Consider the following 20,351-nt stretch of genomic DNA (forward strand, 5'->3'; position numbering starts at 1 on the left):
AGAAGATTTCCGACGAAAGAGAAGTATTGATTTCCATCGAAACAATAGCACGTTGACGGACAAGATTTTCGAGGGCGCTGACAGGATAGTTTCGTAATTTCATGTAATTGTTAATTGAATTAACAGTGAGTACCACGAATGGTGCCATCTGGTCTCATGCGAAACACAACTCCGAACCGTCAGGCATCGAAATTGGACTGATGGCCAGGTGTACTCCATAGCAGTGTTCCTAACCTCGATGCACGCACGATTCTTCATGAAAAAGTAAATAGATCGGAGGTAGATCGTTTGTCGATAAAAGATGACCATGTGGGAGAGATTGCGGAATCCCTGCGGATGGAGATCCGGTGCCAAGCAAATTTCCGTCGATGCCATAATACCGATTTTTGTGGTCCCGATGTTGGCGGTGATAGCCGCCCAAACGGTACTATGGACTGTCATTATTTTCGTGACTACCCCATTGCTGGTGTATTATCTGCACCATAATTTCCTGAGGTTTCTGCTACGCACAAAATTCTTTTTAATGTGGACAATCACCAGCGTGGTCATGCTGATGCTGATCTTCGAGATCAGTGTAGTACCTTTGTTAGAGATCCTGCCAGAGGAAAATCTAGTATTTATAATCTGTGTCGTGGGAGGCATGCTCTGTGGTTACAAAACCAGATTGAACGCAGACTCTGCCAGTCAGGAAAGCGCATTGACCCAAGGTTTGGAGTTGGGAGAAGGCAGTGGAGAACTTTGCGTCACGTGTAGAAGGAGAGCACCGCCAAAAGCTCATCACTGTCGAATGTGTCAGACATGCATTCTGAATAGGGAATATCATTGTAAATGGTATATTTTTTCTTTGTACAGAAAGTAATCCCTATCTAATGAAATGATACAAACTATATTTTCTACCATAGGTTGGATTGTTGCATAGGCTCCAGTAACTTGAAATGGTACATGGGATGCCTGTTCTTCTCTGCAGTGGCTTTTATCTATGGCTCCAATTTAACCATGACCAGTGTCTGCCATCCGTTCATACTCATTGGCACTGTCCTTTTACCAGACGATTGCAGCGACGTGTATCATCAATTGGAGTAAGCATTTCTTTGGATGGTTTTTCATTGAGTTATTGTAATTAATCGAGGGCATGCAATCTGCTGAAATTAATTATAATACGGGATGCGAGATTATTCTTGAGGGGGAGCACAATACTTGTCATTATTGAGATTCTCAAAATTAAACTGGAAAGATACCGAGGATCTACAACACAAACTTCAAAAATCGTCAGATAGTGATAATTGTCGAGACTCGCGTTAACTCGTCGTAAATATTGTAATATCTCTTATTTGCTTTCCGACAAATATAAAAGTTGAATAGATAACGTGTCGCGCAACTGTGTTTGCTTCAAATACCTAATCAATATATAATAGCTTATATATTGTTTCAGCATTGCCCTCTGCTTCATCTCGGCGCTGTACAGCTTGCTGGTTGGCACCGTGGTACTTTTCTATTTAATATATCACGTCTGGCTAATATACCTTGGCACAACATCAAACGAACGACGTCTCCTCGATGCCGGGAGCCAATATGATAATGGGATACTGAAAATCGTGTCCCGATTGTTTTGCTGCAAAACTTAGATATTTAATTTAGGCTAGATTATTAAATTTAGTTCTTACTTGGTGGATGATGCTTTGCGTTACGCGGAGGACGTTGAAAGTTAATATCGAACAATGAGGCTGAAACGTCGGGCGCTTGGGCGGTATGTGAATCATAACATATACTCCAATAATTAGTTCAAGCACACTTTTCTCTATCGACATCCTTTAACGCTCATTTGGAATCTTTCGTTCTAATAGCTAAAAACAATTCATGCCAAAGCCGTTGCTCCGTAACAACATTATAATACGAAACGGCTGATCTCAGTTGGCGTACCACTTAACTTTTATTTCACTATTGTGCACATTATTTATATATCTATTGTAACTGTGATAAAGCGGCCATTGTACGATCATCGCAATAAATTGTATCAATCGATTGTGTATGGTACATTTAAGCGCGAAAACGAGAAAGGAAAGAGGAAGAGTCACAAATTTTCGTATCTGTTTAAACTTTACCATTGTAACTTCAGTCTTCTAACGCTACACCCCTCAGTCTGGGATCAAAATCAGGTATCACTATTTGCACCAACTGCCTCAACTCTTCTTTTCTTTTCTCGCTTTCTGCAATATCCACGGCGATCGTGAGATACTTCCTCCACATGGAGAAGTGTCTCGCCTTCAACTTCTGTTCATAACAACTGTCAGCTAACTCCTCATTGCGTTTATGTTCTGCTTTCAGTTCCAAAATCACTGTCCGCCATGAACCGAAGTACCTATCCAACATCTTCATGTCGCAGAAGTCCACGGCGACCTGGTGCTTCGAATTCACCTCCTTCGCCATCCGCTTCCATTCCCCGAACGCACTAATCATCAAGCTCCTGTGGTAGAAGGACTCTGCGATCGCGATCCTCGTTTCACACACCGTCTCGGTCTCCGTTTTCCAGAGCACGAACATCCTCCTGACCAGGTTGCACCTGTACCAATCGTCCGCCTTCTTCGCGTTGCTCTTCTTCTGCTCGACGAGGGTGGACAGCGGGTCGATCAGATACCGGCGCAGTAGGTACCTGCGATGAAACTGGTCCGCGACATTGTTCAGTCTCTTTTGTCTCTCAATCTCTCTGAGTCTGTTCTGCTCCTGTTCTCGTCGGAGTCTCCTTGCCTCAGCTGCAGCCTGCGACAAACGCACGAAAAATCCCGAGGTGAAATTCATGCTCTGCTATCGCGCCAACACCATCCGATCCATCTCACTATCTGACCTCTTGCTGCAATCTCCTCTTCGTCTGCTCCTCCTCCAATAGAGCAACCTCCTCTCGCTTCTTCTGTTCCTCGAGCTTCATCCTGCGGGTCTCCTCCGCCAGTTTTATCCTCTCTCGCCTGGCCTTCGCACGAGCTTCCATCCTCCACAAGAACTTGGGCGGATCCGGCGCTTTGTGAGACACCATCAGGCTTTCGTCCCTTGTAAGAGGAAGACACCATCGATTGGCTCTCATGAATAATTACTGAATAGTTACCTGTAACCAGCCTGTTGCATCAACTGGATCAACGTCCTTCTGGTCATCTTCCCGCAGAGGGTCAGCGTCTCCTTAGCTATGTCGACTGTCTCTCTCTCGGCCTTGTAAATCTCCTTCTGTGCCTCCTTCAACTTCAGCTCCTCGATGATCCTTCTCTGCTCCGCCAATTTGGCTCTCTGATCATCTATGATCCTCTTCTGGGCGATCAGTCGGCTCTGAGCCGGTGACTCGACCACAACAGGCCTCAAAACGATGCTCTTCTTTCTCGTGCCACTGATCTCTCTCGTGACCACATCGTCCTCTCTGTTCCTCGATTTCTTGGTCTTCATCAGATCCTTCTGACGCTCCGCGATCGCGCTTATAAACAGCTCGATCTTCCGCTCGTCCGAGACTCCTGGATCCTCTTGCAGCTTTTCAAGCATCCTCGCGTTTCTCGCGTGTGTTCTCCAGGCGTCGAAGTACTTCCTTGTCAGCCTCAAGGTTACACTCTCTTGAATCTTCGTCCTGATCTCCCGCAGTCGACGTTCCTCCTCCGCGTTCTCCCGCAGAGCGTCAAAGCACTTCCTCAGGACATCTAAACGATACAGCTCGGTCTCGGAGCTGGGCTTATCCGTGATCATCACCTTGATGTTCCCGAAGTGCGACAATTCTCGCTCCGTTGTCTCCGGACCCTCCTTCCTCTGTACCTTCGTTGAGGAGTCATCCAACTCATCAGTTTTTGGAGCAGAATTCATAACACTCTCCAAACTGCAGCTCCTTTCAGTGCTCTCCTCGAAAACGAGCCGCTAAGTATTATTTTTCTATGAGTTGTGGATTCAATGGAATGATTAATTTAGGACCCACCTTGCGCCGGGTCCTTCTGCAAGACCCCCAGAACTCCTCGTCGTCCGAGGGCGCGAAACTCTTTCTCTTGCAGGTGTAAGGGCCGGAGAACTTCGGCCGGGATTTGAGCACTTCCGCCTCGAATCTCCTCAGCTCCCTTTCCAGATATCGTTGCTGTTTCTTCAGGAACGACTGCGTCTCCTCCTCCTGTGCCAATAATCTGAGAATTCGACGGTTTGTTTTAATCCATCCGGAATGTTTTAATTAGGTAACGTCATACCTCTTCGCCTCCGCGAAGACCGAGCATTTCGTGGGAGAAGCGGACAAGTCTTCGCGGAGGATCCGATGTCTCGCATCCATGATCAAGTTCGGATCGAGGAACGTCTTCCTCTCGTCCTGTGTCATTCGGTGCTTCTCCGAGGGCTGGAAAATGTCCACGTTCATCATCCGATCCATCAAATCGGTCAGCTGGCTTGCGTGTGTCATGGCCGGTTTATTTTTAACGTTATAATTCGCGAACACGATATACGTATGTATCGAAACCGTGTACGGGTCTCGTGTTGACGCGTTGTTGTTTCGTTGTTAAGGAAAGTTATGGAAGATACCCCCTATACACGCAGCTGTGCCTCCCCAACCCCATTCATAAGTCAGGGGGTGGAGGCAAATGATGGAGGACGCCATCGGTTTGCTTCGCCCTCGGAAATCTACCCCTCACGCTTCATCATTTTATTACTGCTTGTGTATATGTATTTGTTAGAAACTAGAAGAAAATATTTCACTCAATAGTAACTCTAAATGTGTCTTGCATAAAACGATTCTATGCACTTTCGAATGCAGCGATTCTTTTACATTTAAATAATTATATGTAGACATTTAACATATGTTATCATATAACACACGTTAATTAGACTCTCGGGAAATATAATTGATAATTGTCGACTGATTAATAAATATTAAGAAGTGAAACGGATATGAATTCAAAATTCTTTGTAAGTCGAGCTCGCTCTACTGATCTCGTTCGACGATTCGAAGTTTTCCCGCCGTTGCAGCGGTGCTCAGCCAGCATTATGAAATTGATAACGTCGATTGTTGACGAGTTAGTGTGCCTGCAGCAGGTGCATCACATCACAGGACAAAAAGTGCGTCGTCTTCGAAAACTTATGCATTGAGGATGGTAAGTTTTTCCGTTCCTAAGACAAACAATAAATCGTTCCGCGGATATTGTTGTAACGATCGATGGCGTTGTCGTGGCTTATCAGCTGTCCCGAAAGTCGCTCGAATGCGATCGTTGTGGTTAAAGATCTCCGATTTCATTGCCTCCATTCGTATTGCGATAGCGTTTTCAAAGTACGTTTCCAGCAGGTAACGGACGTTACGATATCCCTGGTGCAAGACGAAAACTAAAATGAATCCAAGGGGCCCTCCTGAGGGGGCCCCTGTTAGTTCCTTTGAGATTCCAAACATTGAGAAAGTGTCTGACACCTCGGTAAATTGGCCTGCAGATCATTCCCTCCACTCGTCGGTGTGTGACCAATCCAAAAAGATGAGTAACAAGTTGTTATTTTTGACTGTAAGTAAACACATGCTATTACCACCTGTAAGCTCTTCCTTCAGAGAACAACCATAATGTTTGCTCTTTTTTTTTTCATCAGGTGGAGTACGTGGAAGATCAGTCCAGAGAATATCCTCGACTATTTCCAACTTACGAACAGGTCTCCTTCTCCCCTAGAGCTACCTCCCCGCTCTCTGATTTCGAGCACCGTGTCAGTCCTCTTGATCCCAATATGAGTTCAGCAGCTAGGTATTCTCCTACTCCTGTACAACTTCCACCATCTCCTTTTCATAATTCTGTTGTTGTTCTGCAAGGTCCATCTTCTCCTCTAATATCCCCACCTGAGTCCAATGAGAGAACCAATGTCAACTATGTCTCTCAGTTGAGTCATCCAATCGATACACAGACTGTACAACAAACAGACAATACACCTGACTTTGTTGCCAATGAGAACGAGGAGCAATTGGTTTCCAGTGTTGGCAGCGAATTGATTTTGATGCAAGGTAAATTTCTTGTTACCATCTTCAAAAAAAGCTTCTATTCAAAATTCGAAAATGTGTTACAGAGACTAATTCTGGATTGGAATCCCCGGCTGCTCCATTGATGCTAACAGGAATGCCTAGCACGGATTTTACGCTGAGCAGAGACTTTCTCGTGATGCAAGACGATCAAATGAACGTTATGAATTCGTTCAAAGCTCAAAACATAGACGTGGACGACACCACCTTGTCTTCTGCTGCAGAGAACTCGAATAAAGAAAATAAGGCGGATACTTTGACGGTACCGAAGGATCAGGACATGAACGAAATTTTGCTAAACACCGAGGAGAAAAAAGAAAGCGAAAAGCAGAATGTCAGACGTTCCAAGCGTCGCATAAACGATAAGAAAAATGCCTGTACGTGTGCAACGCTTTCCCCAGTTTTATTCGCATGATACTGATCTTATTCATTATTGCAGGCTGCGACGAAAGCGACGACGTTTGCACCGGAGACAATTGTCCATCGCACAACGTGTGCACCATAGCGGATCAACCTGTACCAGCTCGTGCTATTGCAACACTGCCAGGATCGTACCTCTCCATAAATAAGCTATCCAGCTCTGATATCGTATCGGGCGGTTCAGACTACGGAATATTCGCGAAACGTTATATACAGAAACGTACCCAATTTGGTCCCATAGAAGGTATCTTGTATCCCTACGATGGTACCCCATTTAAGAACGAGTTGCCGTTGCTCTATGAAACCGAGAACGAGGAGCTACTTAAAGTAGACGTTTCGAACGAAAGTGTGTATCTAATACTTAAATGTACAATGCAATTTAAACAACAGCTATTGAAAATATTTCGTGTATGTTGCAGATGCTTCGAATTGGATGCGTTTCGTCAGGCCTGCATTGACATACAAAGAACAGAACTTAGTAATTTGCCAACAACGTGATAGAATAGTATTTTTGACGACGAGACACATCCTACCGAAAGAGGAACTGAAGGCTGGTCCTAGTACCGAATACGCGATTCGCAGGAATTTAACATCGTTAAAACCCGTGCAAGAGACTAAGGACGATAAAGGCATGTAAAACATTCGTGTACAAATTAGTAATAGTAATAAATAACACGTGTCAATTGCAGATTCAAAAAGTCAATTGTCCTGGCCGCGGCTAGAGGACAATCATTCTCGTCGCGTGAAAGTATTCCACGGCAGGAACTTGAAGGAGAAAGAAAATTCGAGGCAGAACAATTCGAAGGAGTGGAAATGTTTGGTTTGCGGGCTGATCTTTCGGAAACCGGTGTTGCTTAATATACACAGCCTTGCTCACGGTACGGAGAAAATGAAAACGAAGATACAGAACATCACTTGCCCGCAGTGCGGACTGCGATTCCAGAAACAAAAGGAGTTGGTCAGTCACGTTTATCAACATGGACGATTGTCGGCAAAGAGATTGGCTCATTTGTCCACGTACAAGTGCTCAATGTGCTACAAGCGTTTCGCCACAAAAGTACGGCTGCAACAGCACTGTTTGGTACATGGCGCCGAAGACCAAAAACCACTGCCATGCAACATCTGCTTCAAACGATTCATGAACAATTCGGCGTTGTCCTGTCACCTAAAAACTCACCGAGGTAAATCGTGCATGCATCTGGTAAGAAATTTCAAAGGGGAATCGAATCTTGATGTCCATTTCATTGATGTTTAGAGAACAAGCAAGTGTTCGAGTGTCCCATGTGCCGGCAGCTGTTCAGCCAGAGTATCACGTTGAAAGATCACATCGAGACTCATAAAAAGGAGGACGGCACCTTTTGCTGTCCTTACTGCCAAAGAATATTTATGAAATATTCCGTAATTCGTAAGCACATTAGAGCGCATCATTGCGAGAGGAAGCACAAGTGTCAGGTCTGCGCGAAACGCTTCGCCACGGTGGACAAACTGCAGATGCACTTGCTGAAGCATTCCGATCACAGGTACATCTCAATCTATGCGTTACAGGTGGAGAAATGTTATACGTACTGAACAATGCTTTTCCCACAGAGAGTTTCACTGCGCCAATTGCGGCAAACAATTCAAGAGGAAAGACAAACTGAAGGAACACATGACCAAACTGCACAATTCGCAAACAGCTACCGAGGAACAAATGACGCAAGTTACACAGACCAAGAAATTCGTTCCGAAGGTATTTCCATCAATCTAACACACGTAATGTTTCATATACAGCGTTCATCGATAACTTTGTATTATACGAGCAGGTGAATCCGAACGATTACAATCGCTTCATTTACAAATGTCATCAATGCCTGGTGGGCTTTAAACGAAGAGGAATGCTCGTCAACCATCTGGCGAAACGTCATCCCGATGTTGCACCGGAATCTGTCCCAGAATTGAACTTGCCGATTTTACGACAGACAAGGGATTATTACTGTCAATATTGTGATAAGGTCGGATACGATCCATCTCGGAAGCGAGTCGACTTGCATTTAACTAACACTGTTCTATCACGTTGTAGGTCTACAAAAGCAGTAGCAAACGTAAAGCACATATCATGAAGAACCATCCGGGAGCCGCTTTACCACCGAGCAACAGACAAAAGGAGTCCGATTACTCTGATTTACCCAACCCAACGTTTAGCCAAACTGTCGGTAGCATCACCACCACTCCTCAGGGTTGCCAATGGTGCCACAAACAATACGCTAGCAAGGTGTGTACCGCGATCAGCAAATCAATTTGCATCGATTCGAAGAGAAAATCAAAGGGAATGATTACCGTAGGCGAAGCTGTTGCAACACCAACGGAAAAAACACTCGAACCTGATGGAACCTGCGGATCAAGTGCCACGGTCCCGGAATCGGCAGCCACAGAACCAGAACCAACCGCCAGTGCTTATCGAGGATCATTTCGTGCTGTCAGATTACATCCAGGCGTGCGATACAAGTTCCGAGTTCTTCAAACCGAAAATAATCAAACTGTCCGATGATGTTGATCTGATAAGCAACGGGTTGGAACTGGTCGGGCAACAGTTTGTCCGTATGCGCGACATACGTTGAAACGAGCCGTGGCAGCCTCGACACGGGGTCTTGTCAATTTACTGAGATATGAATCTCATGAAATTTGTGCACGGTAGAGGAACACTGTGCTTTTTGCTGTGGTTGCCGAAACACGGAGGCCATCGTGGTTGGTCGGGTACGCAATTTCGGCTCCGCAGCTTTGTCGTGGGCGCAAGTGCGAAACACTCGGCGCCCATTTGTTGGTTGTTAGACGGTTGCCGACAACGAACGTCGTTGCGGCCTTGGGAGAAGTATTGGAAAACTTTGTTGGAAACGGAGTATACACGCACTATTTTCTGGACAACAAACCTTTCAGCCTAACAGGGCAAAAAACAGAAACGAATAACAAAAAACGATTTAACGCCTAATGCTACACGCACATGTACACGTACACAAAAACGGGTAAGAACACACACATATACACAAACACGGAGATTTAAGACTAAAAACACAACAGGGAAACATGTAGTTGTTGAGATCCTTTGCTCAAGCTGTTACGAGTACAGAGCGCAAAACAAAAAACTAAGGTAGAACAAGAGAACTCCTTGTACTGTCGGCACATCTCTATCCTGTCTTTCTCTCTCTCTCTCTCTCTCTCTCTCTCTCTCTCTCTCTCTCTCTCTCTCTCTATCTGTCTCTATCTCTCTTTCTATCTCTATCTCTCTCGCTCACTCTCTCTATTTCTCTGACATTAACTCCTAGTAGTTTACTTTGAGAAATTTAATGAGAAAAATGCTTCAATTCGATGTGATTCAATTATGGATGTTAGGCTGGTCAAACCGTTGATAACGCGGGCCTGGTTTAAAGTGAAATTTAAACTCGGCTCGGATTTGAAGAGGACAGTGGTCCGCTGAATCTTAGATCGGCGTGACGAACCGTCTATGCGATACGATACCTTTTTTTATAGATCCGATTAATAGGTATTATCTACGTGTCGCGTTCGGCTTTCATAATAAAACAATTGTCTGTAGTTTACATACGAGAATGTTCTAGTCCTTGATGGATTGTTCGCGTTTTACCTCTCTCGTAATTCAAACACACACACACACACGCACACCGCAAAAACATACAGTTCCGTCGCGCGATCTTTTCATAACTCTGTACTTCTGATGACCTTGTATCCACGATAGAACACGGATTCATTTTCACGAGGATCGCCGCGGCGGGCTCGCATCCATCACACGCTCATCGAATTGAACTAAACAAGGTTGATGAATCGAAAGGTATTCAATAGTTACTTAGGCGAGAAATGCTTTTGTCTTTGCGAGTCCTTCGCGATGCATGTAGAAAGAAACACATTCATCGTCGACTAACGATATCGGCCGGAACGATTAACATACAACAAAAGTTTTATTTTCCACGCGAGCGTTGCGCGTGTCGTGCCGAAGCGAAGACAAAAGAGTGCATGTTCGTTAATGTTGTTGAGTACATGGAGAACTGTATTGTAAACATGACTTAAATAAAGTTACTCGATGACTGATGCACGTGCCCGATTCACTGCACCATATTTTCTGTAAGTTTTAATACAACTCGGCCGGCTGCCGAGATTATTGTAAAAAAAACCAGCTATATTCCGTCTTCGGCATACGGCGTCCTTGGCTCGGCTGTCGGCCGTTGCGGACAAACTGTAAACTAAATTCCTCGTGGACCGGGTCGCGAATCTGGGTCACCGAAGAAAAGGTCCTTTGACTTGCTAAAAATAGAGATCGAATCGGCGTGCGGAACGGGACCCGTTCGTCGCTGGCGACGAGGGTATTGCCCTCCGAATAATAGGGATGATGGGATCGGTCGAGGATCAGCGAAATCAAACGATGCCGGCTCGTAATAAAAATAAAACGTTTGTTAACAGTTCGTACGAAGAGTTCTAACGACGCTACTGCGATCTTTTTATATAAATACTGTAAAAATACGACACGCTGACTCTTACATCGAAGTATTCGTAGGTACATGCGTATAAATCTATGAAATCCACAACATTCGCGGCAACGACTATAATACTCATTAGATGCGGCACCCGAGCGAGCGGATCGCGCCATAACGTTTCGCATGGCGATCATGGAGAGAGACCGCGCTTATGGTACAGTGTCCTTCAGTGTCTCGTCTGCGGGCCCTCTTCCAGCTTCCGCCAGACAACCTGAAGCAAATCGTAAGGTGAATTATGCTACCGCCGGACAGATCGACTGGCCTTAGAGACAGCAAAGTACTAACGTTACACATTTCCCTAACTAGAGCCTTCTCCCCGTCGTGGCCGCCCTCTCTTTCAAGCTGTTCCCTGACCTCGAGAACCTGAAGAGCCCGCACCACGGCCTCCGGCCGACCTCCCAGATGAGGATTCTCGCCGGGACTATTTGGATTCTCCCAAATCTCGCCGGGAGGCACCTCCCATCCCTGTGCCCGTGCCTGCAACACGCTCTTGTCCTCCTCCAGCTGTTTCACACGCTGCTCCAGACTCCTTACGTATTGCATCGTTTGATCTGGAACGATTCCCCGGCGTCAGGTAAACCCAAAATAAGTCCATTTACCGCGAACAAATTACCATCTCTAAGCTCTTCGATATTACCGTTGAAGGTGGACGCGTGCCGTGGTCTAGGAGGCGCGGTCTCCTCGGCGTTCGTGCTCGAGCTGGACCCGTCTCCGTCGTCCCTCTGGCCGCCGCCTCGCTCCTCGTCCAGGTAGAGACAGAGCTCCTTCAGCTCCAGATTGTCCTTTATCAACTCCTGCTGCTTATTGTCCAGCTGGCGCAGCTTGTTCTGATACGCGGAGACCTCCTGCCGCATCACGCTCGCTGTGTACCTCCCGAACCTCTGCCATTCCCTGGCCAGTTTGCGGCCCTTCTGCCGGTCGTCGTCCAGAAAGCAACAGAGATCCCTCAGCTCCTGGTTGTCGTCGCTCAGTCTTTGGTTCGCCTCCTTCAGCGCGCGCAGCTCGCTGAGCTGTGGGAAAACGTGGTTTCTTTCAATACCGGCGCCGATATTCGATCAACAGCATCTCGCTTAACGGAGATTACGCGTCGCGTGATCTCGGAGCATTAAACGCATCGGCCTGTCGCGTCTTAGCACTGGCGAGTCGATCACGGGCGCCGGCACACGTGTGCGACCCGCGTGACCTAGAAGAGACCCGAAAATCTGGGGACCGGAAGAAGAGCGCAGTAGGTATAGATATGCCAGAGTTTTCGCGACGCGCGCGACGACATCACTTTCCATTTCCAGCGAATTAGACCTGTGTTTACCGCGATGCTAACATCGACTCGGCTTTTAGATTTGATCATCACTCACCAAGCTCTGTATCTGTCGATTTTGCTCGGCGGCGAGCCTCGCGATGTCGGTCTCGGTCTTCCGGACGAACTTGAGCATCTCCACGGGTCCGAGTCGGAGGAACTCGTCGTCGGTGATCCTTTGTCTAATCGGCGGCGTTTGTGCAGTGTTTACCGTGGGAGGATACTGACCGTTAGGCGGCAGGTACTGACCTTGGCCGACCTTGGCCTGAAGGTAGCCGGTTTTCGGCACGGCCGCCGCTGTCAGGGCAGCGTTACTGCCTTGAGGATGATGCCGGTGCTCTATTCGAGGCGAGTACTTGCCCTGCGCATCCTTTTGCTGCGGTACCGGTCGCGGCTGCGATGGTTGATGATGGTTCAAGGCCACCGGAGGACCTTGCACGCCGGTCGACACGCCGGCTGATACGGAAGATGGCCCGGTGCCGAAGTGAGGATGGTTCTTGAGGATGCCGGTGGTCGGCTGCGGCGGTGGCTGATATCGCGGTGGCACTTGCTCCACTGTCGCTGGCTTGATCACGTGCGACGGCTGCTGCTGCTGCTGCTGCTGCTGCTGTTGCTGCTGCTGCTGCTGCTGCGGCTGGGACTTACTCTTATTGGACATCGCGGCTAATTTAGCTCCGGGCAGTGTCGTGTCCCATTTCAAAAAGTCCACCACTGCGGCTTCCTCGTAGCCCGGCTCGTCTTGCGAGAACCCGCCAAGATCTGGGTCACCGTTGCGGTCCCTCTTTCTCTCTCCGCTACTGTCCGCTACTCTCGTTCGCTCCCGCGAGATGATCGACTCCGCTGCTCGGCAGCTGGGCCCCTCGAGCCTCGCCTTACTCCAGGGCCCTGCGACACGGCTCCACGAACGTCCCTTCGCGCAAGATCACCACCGTTACCCGCGACTCTCGCGACCAAATCGAACCACTATGCTGCGCGGAATCTTGTGTTCACCGACTTCGTCTATCGCCTATCCGACAGCTCTTTCACCGCTCCGCGAGACAGTCGATAGGAACAGCCTTGGCTTCCCCGCGGGATTAAAGAGTCGTCGTCCTCGCGTCACGCTCAGGCACCGAGCAGATTATGCCCGCGTTCCATCTGTCAGCGGCGGCGACGGTCGAGCGGTCGACAAGGCCGAGCATAGCGCGAGCTAGCTGGCTCTTCAGGCCCCTGGAGTCACCAGGGCCTGGACGACGGGCCCCACGGTTCCGACTGGCTGTGAACAGATTCTGTATGGCAGCCTCTCTCACGGAATCCCGACGATACCGACGATATTGCACTCTCGAGAGCTAATGCGCTCGACCGGCCCCCCGTTTTTCTCGCTGCTGGGCCGCCGCCGCCGCATTTCACAAGCCACTCAGTGCCGTAACACCGAGTGGGGCATTCCACGGTGAAACCTCGTCGTCCGTGACCGCGCACCGCACACTGCTAGACTTTCACGCACTTCGCCTAATCGCTCCGACGCCGAGGAGCCGAGAGCCTCGGGATCCCCCTTCCAGGCCCCGCTGTTCCACCAGAAGCGTTCGATTGCGACGCACTCGCTCGCGGTTCTCGCGTTCAATCTCGACCGTATCTCTGAATTTCTGGTGGCTCGCGGTGACGAGGCTTTCGTGGAGATTCGCGTGAAAATCGAGCACTGCCAATATGGCGACGACCGGGGTCTGCGAACCCAGAAGCGATCGCCGACGACGCTCGAGCTTAAGGTCGCGACGCGACGCGGGAACACAAGGCGCTCGTCCGATTGGACCGTTGTCCTCTTTCGGGTGGGGATTTAACGCCGTGTTTTACCTCGTGGGAGGCTCTCGGAGGAGCAGAATGATGCTTGTGGTCTCGAGGGGCCCCGATCCCGGCGGGCCACGGGCCCCGGAGACGCCGAGTCGCGGCGGCTGTCAGCTCGACTCTCTCGCGCAAGCCTTCGTTTCAGATGTCTGAGATCATCCGAATCGTCGGTATAGCCGAAGGCTGTTTTACACAGAAATCGAAGGCTATTTCCTGCGGATTATGCACATCGCCGAGATCATGCTCGACCGATCGATACGCCTGATTAACGCGGCGGCTGGATGCCTTCGGCGTTATTCACCGCGAATGAATATCTCTGAACGCGGACGATTTTATTGGAATGCTTGCTCGGACAATCGGAGGCGCCAGGTGTACCGAAAACATTCTACCTGCTGTGCTCAGGACTCGCTCGCGCGGCACCTGTATTTTCTGGCTACCACCGTCGACTTTGGGACAGGTAGAAACCTCTGGAATGCGCTTCGACTCCGGTTCACCTGCTTCTTTCCTTTTGTACGACCCAGACAATTCCTTTTGTACCGCGGCAGACAATATTACCGATATTACTAATAATGCATCGTGCTTGTACCGTCCGTTTACGCCCTGCGGTTTCACGAGATCACAGAGCTATCGATCAAAGATAAGTAGACATTGCAAGGGTAAGTATTCGCGGATCTTAACTCTTCCGTTGTTTCCACCGCTGTTGTTCCCTTTCCCTAGACCCTTTGCTTCGTTTATGCTTGTCCTTTTCCTAGTTTCTTCTGTTCTTAATGCCTGCGAAAATGTTATTAATATACAATAAAAAAAAATTATAAAATATGTATGGGTGTAACGCGCTTGAAATATTTACAATGTCGAGAAGCATGCATTGAAGAATAATTTTTACCAAGATTTTAGCGTAAAACGTAATGTAAATCGCGACGAGAATAAACGTTTATATATTATAATATATATATATATAATTAATAAACGTTTTCGACCACAAAATACTTGTGACGGATTCCGTAAATCGAAACTATATCCACGATTATCATAATTAGAGCTAATTACATTCTTTTGTTTAAATGCGGTGCATCGATGGGCGACGAAATGCTATCACCACGTAGCGGTGAAACGGTCGAACTAAAATGCATATTATCGTCGCCAGCGTAACAAACCAGCTTCTCGAAAATGGTTAATAACAGTTAATCGGTCACGAAATCTGTTTAAAAATATTATGTCGATGCACGCGAGAGTTCAAAGTATCCTCCAAAATTGTCAGAATTTAACGCGCACGATTCTCAATACCAATATTTTATTTAAAATGTTAACCCTATAAACAGGCCTATTTGCACTGGATTCCATTTTTCTGATTCAGAGTCGTGCCACCAACTTTTTAGCCGCGCTCCGAATTCCCTGGTAAGTGGTAGGGACACATGATGAGCATGGAGGTATCCAAGAAAGACAGACTTATGCGTTTTTCGGTGCGAGAGAGAGACACGCATAGAGATCCTCGGCAAACTTGTGAATTCGACGGATAATTTGTTAATAGCTCGCTTGTCATTAACAATCTATAAATATTAACTATTGAGGAACACAGAACGAACCTTCAGCTCCGTTCTCATATAGTTTTTAATCAGATTTTGTGTCTAATTAAACAGTTTTTAACAATTATTCGGACCCGTGTCATGCAATAACCTCAAATAATTTGACAGTTGCACGGTAAATAATTAATATTTAATTTTCGAGGCATTATATATGCACATTTATGATTGAAAAATCTAGATTGAAGTCTCAGCTACAATCCTAGTACAGTTTGATGTATATTTGATACTTAATTAGTTAGTTATTAATGATTTTTAGAGGGATGACGCGAAAGTATCAGGAGTCGCAGCAAACAAAATTAGTGGCAGTCCAACAGCGCCATCCGTGGTGAAACGCTGAAACTGTTAGTCAAATATTTGGTCACCAGTTTCAGTGTTTCGCCACGGATGGCGCTGTTGGACAAATCTAAAGGCCAAATATTTGACTAACAGTTTCAGCGTTTCACCACGAATGGCGCCACATGTACCTCCGACAGAGTCTATTTTCTTCGATAGAATTGATAACAGTTTAAGCGTTGCTAGGATACTTTGGCAATGGAAATAGATTAAATGAACCTACGCACATTTCTCTGTAAAATTTTGGACCAGAACACGCAATAATTAATTAGTTATTAACAATTCTTCATGGATTTGTTTGTTCCTTTAATTGCGCGTAAATACAAAAGTGATAATTGATTTCAGCGACCTCTGTCACAACACAATATTCGATGCAGCATTGTGCGTTTTAAAAGCCGCATTATTATCATGGTGGCTTCTACAACTTTGGATATTGTACTTGCGTTCGAAACAATGCTATGATGGATGTGGATTTATTAAGACCAGGCACTGTGCCAATATCACCTGACACGATCCTTTGGTTTGAATTTTTATTAAATCCTTCCTTATTACAGCAACATTTATCGAAACCGTTTCCTGGTAAATAATAAGCTAACCTTACTTTCAACGGAACAAGGAAAGATACTTAATGAAAGCTTTAATTACATTTTCGTTGTTGTTGTAGATCCTTCGGCTACAGATTTGATAATAAAGTTTATGACTATAAACTCTGAACAGAAAGAGAATGAAGTGAAAATCGTTGATGCAGAAACGAATGAAACAAAACCCAGTACCACACATAAATGGAGCCATAGAAACCTTGCTTTAAAAATTTTATCCTTAAAAGTAGCTACGCAGTTAAAATGGGATTTAGACGTTCTAGAGAGAAAATTACCTCTGCCGATACAAATGACATTACTTCAAGATCTTATTTATGTGACATCTGATATGACTGTTGAAATACCTGCTGTACCTGAATTTTCCATACATGCTGTATCGGACCAAGTTCTGTTCACGATGGTTTTATATCATAGGTGGCACATTAGAGCGATTACATACAGAGCTTTGTATAATAAACAGTCAAAGCAACAATTTCTTCATATGTGAGACCATGAACTTCGCATATAATTGTACATAATAATTGTCGGACTTTGGTTTTCATACTCACATTTTTAATTGTATATTAGTCCAGGTATTCAAGAATCGACGTATGTACCACCTGGAATAGTTGATGACATGATTAGAAAGTTGGAAGCGCACATACCTAACAGTGTAAATGTTTTAAATAATGTCTTGGAAACTAAAGAATTGAGTCCAAAGATTCTATCTTTTGATACTTTTCAAATGCTGACTGAAGATAGCACAGAAATCAAACAAAATTGGGAAAATATGATTTCCATAAATATAAATGAATTTAAATGTCAGGTATCTCTTTTAAAAGACATTGAACTGATGTAATTCAACAATCATTATCGATTCCTTTAATATTCAACTTCTGTTTAGATACATTATGATCTGGCGAAGTTCCATTTGTTGAAAGAAGAATATCAGGAAGCAAAGTGTCATATTATAGAAGCAAAAGAACTATTTTATAGGCTTACATATCCTGAGAATTGGCTGTATTGTAAAGTCCAAAAAGAATTTTTGGATGGTTGTTGCTTGGCATGCGATGTGTCTGTAGAAGGGATTACAACAAGACTCACTCAACAGTTGCAAGCATCGATTAAGGATCAGTATAATGTAAGCATTTTAAGAAGGATATGGAAAAGATGTTTGTGGATTCAGTAATAAAATATTTATTTTTTAGAACATACTACAGATTTTACAGGCTGACAACGTCACAAGAGAGATTCCTCAAGTTTATAGAGACAATTTGGAACTCGATATACAAGGGGGATCTGTGAATAGAAAGATTGTAGTAGCTCGCGATCTTTTACTTCAAATTCAATGTTTAAATTTAATAAGGAAAATCTTAGACGGTAGTATCATTCTTGGTGATTATGTGACAGAAATAAAAGCAGCTGGCCCTAAAGGAGTTGATGTTTTCTTTTGGGTAAAATAAGTTCTTGCTTCGAATGCTTTTGTGTACATAAGTATATTACTCCGTTCTTGATTCTATGCAATGCTCGTTTCAGGCTCTTGACAATGTTTTGGAAAAGACTTCTGTGATTGATAAAAAACGTATATCTCACTTTCTTCTTTATCTTGTACATACCAGCGATATCGATGGGATTGCTTCTAAGGTACTTGATGACCCGGCATACGTAGCATTATTTAATGAAAGGGAATTAGATGAAATTCGGAAATCAGTCGCGGTTGAAGAACTGGAATTACCAGATCTATTACTGAAGAACGATTGGGGTATACCATTAATAACATTTACGAGTTAGTACAGATGTTAATCTTTATAATTCACAGTATTCATTTAGCATGGCATGACGGTGCAATGATAAACACTTTCGATTCCAGAGAGTACAAGAGTCGAAATGTTTGAATTGGAACAGAAGTTAATACAATCTTACAACACCGGTGAAATCCACGAGATTTTATTACATTTAGATGGGAAGCACCGAATGAAACCGTTGTGGCACGTGAATAGCTGTTGGGAATTACCAATTCCGTTACAAAGTGTTGTAATGTCTCTTCCGCGAGGTTTTCTTCAAGATTATTCGTATGTGTTACTTGCTAAAAGCAGAGAATTAGTAATGTCGAAAGATTTCGAAGGCGCGATCGAGATCTTGACTGTACTCGAGAATGAAGCACAGCAACATTCTCAAACTGGAAACACGGTGATATTTAAGTTATGTAAATTAGTAAATTGGGAGTGTCTTCTCGTTGAGATATGGAGGTGTCTTCATGCTTGGCCAGCAACAAACATATGTAAGGATAATTAATTCCAATGCACTTTGTTACCATGAACAATAAAATAGTACAAATATTCTAGGCGATGTGCAAAGTTTGGTTGCAAGATCCAAGCAATGTCTCGGAGCATTACAAGCAACGGATCAAGTTATACCACGGCAAGAGATCATCGAATATTGCACTGTCTTTCTTTTAAATATGGCTGAATGGGATTACCTTACTAGCTTAGAGAAACGTTGGAGCTACACAGAATTTGCAGCAGCTGTTAGCAGTGTCTGTCAGGACATTGTAAAGTATAAGAGCGGACGAAAGTTCCCAAGAGAAGCCTGGGACATGGGTCCGTTTTATGAATTCTTTAACGGTGTATAACGTTTAATCGATACCTGTCTATATTTAAAAAAGTCTTTTATAGTTTTAGCCGCCTTTGGACCAAGCAGAGACCAACCACAAAAACGTAGCAGTAGCGGTAACAGCGGCACTTCCGGTAGTGCATCGAGAGACGTTATTGCTAGCATTGGAAATACTCTAGGCAGATTACGTGAACCTATGGTTCTTACAGTTGTTATTTCATTATTGGCGCGTTTACGCAACGTTTTGCGTGACGAATCTAGCCTTGAATTACATACACAGTATCTTTCTCTTTGGCCAGCTGGTGTACCAAAGTAAGTTTCCATGTACATGGACAGTCGCGTTATCATTAATTATATGTTCACATTTTGCAGCGCAAACTCTTACAATATTAGAACTATAGGGGAATTGCTATTTCAGCTATTGACACAAGCTTTGAAATATTATCCGAGCAATGTCCCTTGGTTGAGATTAATGGGGGATCTTAATTTTGGTTCGTTTCGAAATTCTAGACAACACGAGGTTTCTGCAATAAGTAACATATTGCGCTAATACAGCGTATTATTTAGTTTTAGGATATTACGAGAGTGCTATGAAGTATTATTTAGAAGCTATTATGGTGGCTAGTGATTTGTTTAGTCAACCAGTACCACGATCGCAGATCGACGATCTCGTTTATAGACGCATGATCAAATGCTGCGCTCATTTGCAATGTTATACTCAAGCTGCTGTTCTATGCCAGTTCTTAGAGGAAGTCGATTATTCTTTAGCGTTTAAAATGGCAGCGAGCGATCAGAAAAGTTGCGCACCAGCTGACGCTATGGATGCATATTACCATTGCATTTGGGACACGACGATCCTTGAGTATCTAATACATTTACATACAAAACGGGGCGAGCATCACAGGAAACAGCTAGCAGTTAGTAACGCCCTACATTTATTTTTAATTTGAAACAAATGCAATCGATTAATACAGAATTATTATTTTAGATTAAAGTGATCGGTTTACTAGAATTAAATTCAAATAATAACGAGGAGATACAACGGGAAGCGGCGAACATTCGGAAGGCAAAATTTTTAAGAGCATTGGCGAAACAGTACGTTTATTAATGAGAGTTTATACGTACGAAAATTTGTACGATTGTATAATATCTTTTTTATTACTCAAATATACCGATTTTTATATTTATAGTTACACCAGATAATTG

At 44.9% G+C, this 20,351-nt stretch overlaps 5 protein-coding genes across 6 annotated transcripts; 3 read left to right on the top strand and 2 right to left on the bottom strand.

Moving 5' to 3' along the window:
• The first annotated feature begins 301 nt into the window (after positions 1–301).
• GABPI (zinc finger DHHC-type palmitoyltransferase GABPI) lies at positions 302–2,023 on the top strand. Its single transcript, XM_033481023.2, has 3 exons — positions 302–831; positions 903–1,079; positions 1,433–2,023. Exons 1-3 carry the CDS (start codon positions 302–304, stop codon positions 1,623–1,625), a joined length of 900 nt encoding a protein of 299 aa, XP_033336914.1. The 3' UTR covers positions 1,626–2,023.
• Positions 818–4,405, bottom strand: LOC117226558 (uncharacterized). Of its 2 annotated transcripts, none has more exons than XM_076518299.1 (6): positions 4,200–4,405; positions 3,941–4,139; positions 3,098–3,882; positions 2,843–3,041; positions 1,398–2,757; positions 818–1,139 (listed from the first exon to the last, which is right to left on the bottom strand). In XM_076518299.1, the coding sequence occupies exons 1-5, from the start codon at positions 4,403–4,405 to the stop codon at positions 2,113–2,115; spliced, it is 2,034 nt and encodes a 677-aa protein (XP_076374414.1). In that variant the 3' UTR covers positions 818–1,139; positions 1,398–2,112. The 2 variants fall into 2 exon arrangements, with proteins under 2 accessions (XP_076374414.1, XP_033336912.2); XM_033481021.2 differs by having other exon boundaries at positions 818–1,142.
• Positions 4,406–4,970: 565 nt separating this feature from the next.
• LOC117226557 (PR domain zinc finger protein 10) lies at positions 4,971–10,486 on the top strand. The gene is given in 11 exon segments (XM_076518298.1): positions 4,971–5,093; positions 5,282–5,489; positions 5,572–5,974; positions 6,037–6,366; positions 6,429–6,755; positions 6,829–7,590; positions 7,665–7,929; positions 7,997–8,138; positions 8,212–8,400; positions 8,469–8,660; positions 8,731–10,486. Coding segments are annotated over 10 exon segments (3,051 nt in total). The 5' UTR covers positions 4,971–5,093; positions 5,282–5,324; the 3' UTR covers positions 9,007–10,486.
• Positions 10,487–10,825: 339 nt separating this feature from the next.
• Ccdc85 (coiled-coil domain-containing protein 85) lies at positions 10,826–12,888 on the bottom strand. Its single transcript, XM_033481022.2, has 4 exons — positions 12,282–12,888; positions 11,567–11,939; positions 11,215–11,480; positions 10,826–11,140 (listed from the first exon to the last, which is right to left on the bottom strand). The coding sequence occupies exons 1-4, from the start codon at positions 12,879–12,881 to the stop codon at positions 11,096–11,098; spliced, it is 1,284 nt and encodes a 427-aa protein (XP_033336913.2). The 5' UTR covers positions 12,882–12,888; the 3' UTR covers positions 10,826–11,095.
• Positions 12,889–16,106: 3,218 nt separating this feature from the next.
• Positions 16,107–20,338, top strand: IntS8 (integrator complex subunit 8). The gene is made up of 12 exons (XM_033481033.2): positions 16,107–16,533; positions 16,619–17,036; positions 17,121–17,358; positions 17,437–17,673; positions 17,741–17,986; positions 18,069–18,318; positions 18,403–18,813; positions 18,878–19,132; positions 19,208–19,457; positions 19,518–19,636; positions 19,713–20,062; positions 20,134–20,338. The coding sequence occupies exons 1-12, from the start codon at positions 16,413–16,415 to the stop codon at positions 20,251–20,253; spliced, it is 3,015 nt and encodes a 1,004-aa protein (XP_033336924.2). The 5' UTR covers positions 16,107–16,412; the 3' UTR covers positions 20,254–20,338.
• The last annotated feature ends 13 nt before the right edge of the window (positions 20,339–20,351 follow it).

This window comes from Megalopta genalis, chromosome 2 (genome assembly GCF_051020955.1).
Source record: "Megalopta genalis isolate 19385.01 chromosome 2, iyMegGena1_principal, whole genome shotgun sequence".
Lineage (NCBI taxonomy): Eukaryota > Metazoa > Arthropoda > Insecta > Hymenoptera > Halictidae > Megalopta > Megalopta genalis.

Bases quoted from the DNA above. Each gene is read 5' to 3' on its own strand.
- IntS8 (XM_033481033.2), top strand. From the start codon at position 16,413: ATGATGGATGTGGATTTATTAAGACCAGGCACTGTGCCAATATCACCT. The intron at 19,458-19,517 runs GTAAGTTTCCAT...CACATTTTGCAG, and splicing joins TGGCCAGCTGGTGTACCAAA to CGCAAACTCTTACAATATTA. The intron at 19,637-19,712 runs GTTCGTTTCGAA...CGTATTATTTAG, and splicing joins AATGGGGGATCTTAATTTTG to TTTTAGGATATTACGAGAGT.
- Ccdc85 (XM_033481022.2), bottom strand. From the start codon at position 12,881: ATGTCCAATAAGAGTAAGTCCCAGCCGCAGCAGCAGCAGCAGCAGCAA. The intron at 11,940-12,281 runs GTGAGTGATGAT...GTTTTCCCACAG, and splicing joins ATCGACAGATACAGAGCTTG to CTCAGCGAGCTGCGCGCGCT. The intron at 11,141-11,214 runs GTTAGTACTTTG...GATTTGCTTCAG, and splicing joins TAGTTAGGGAAATGTGTAAC to GTTGTCTGGCGGAAGCTGGA.
- GABPI (XM_033481023.2), top strand. From the start codon at position 302: ATGACCATGTGGGAGAGATTGCGGAATCCCTGCGGATGGAGATCCGGT. The intron at 832-902 runs GTATATTTTTTC...TTTCTACCATAG, and splicing joins AGGGAATATCATTGTAAATG to GTTGGATTGTTGCATAGGCT. The intron at 1,080-1,432 runs GTAAGCATTTCT...ATATTGTTTCAG, and splicing joins GACGTGTATCATCAATTGGA to CATTGCCCTCTGCTTCATCT.
- LOC117226558 (XM_076518299.1), bottom strand. From the start codon at position 4,405: ATGACACACGCAAGCCAGCTGACCGATTTGATGGATCGGATGATGAAC. The intron at 4,140-4,199 runs GTATGACGTTAC...TCGAATTCTCAG, and splicing joins GTCTTCGCGGAGGCGAAGAG to ATTATTGGCACAGGAGGAGG. The intron at 3,042-3,097 runs GTAACTATTCAG...TCCTCTTACAAG, and splicing joins ATGCAACAGGCTGGTTACAG to GGACGAAAGCCTGATGGTGT.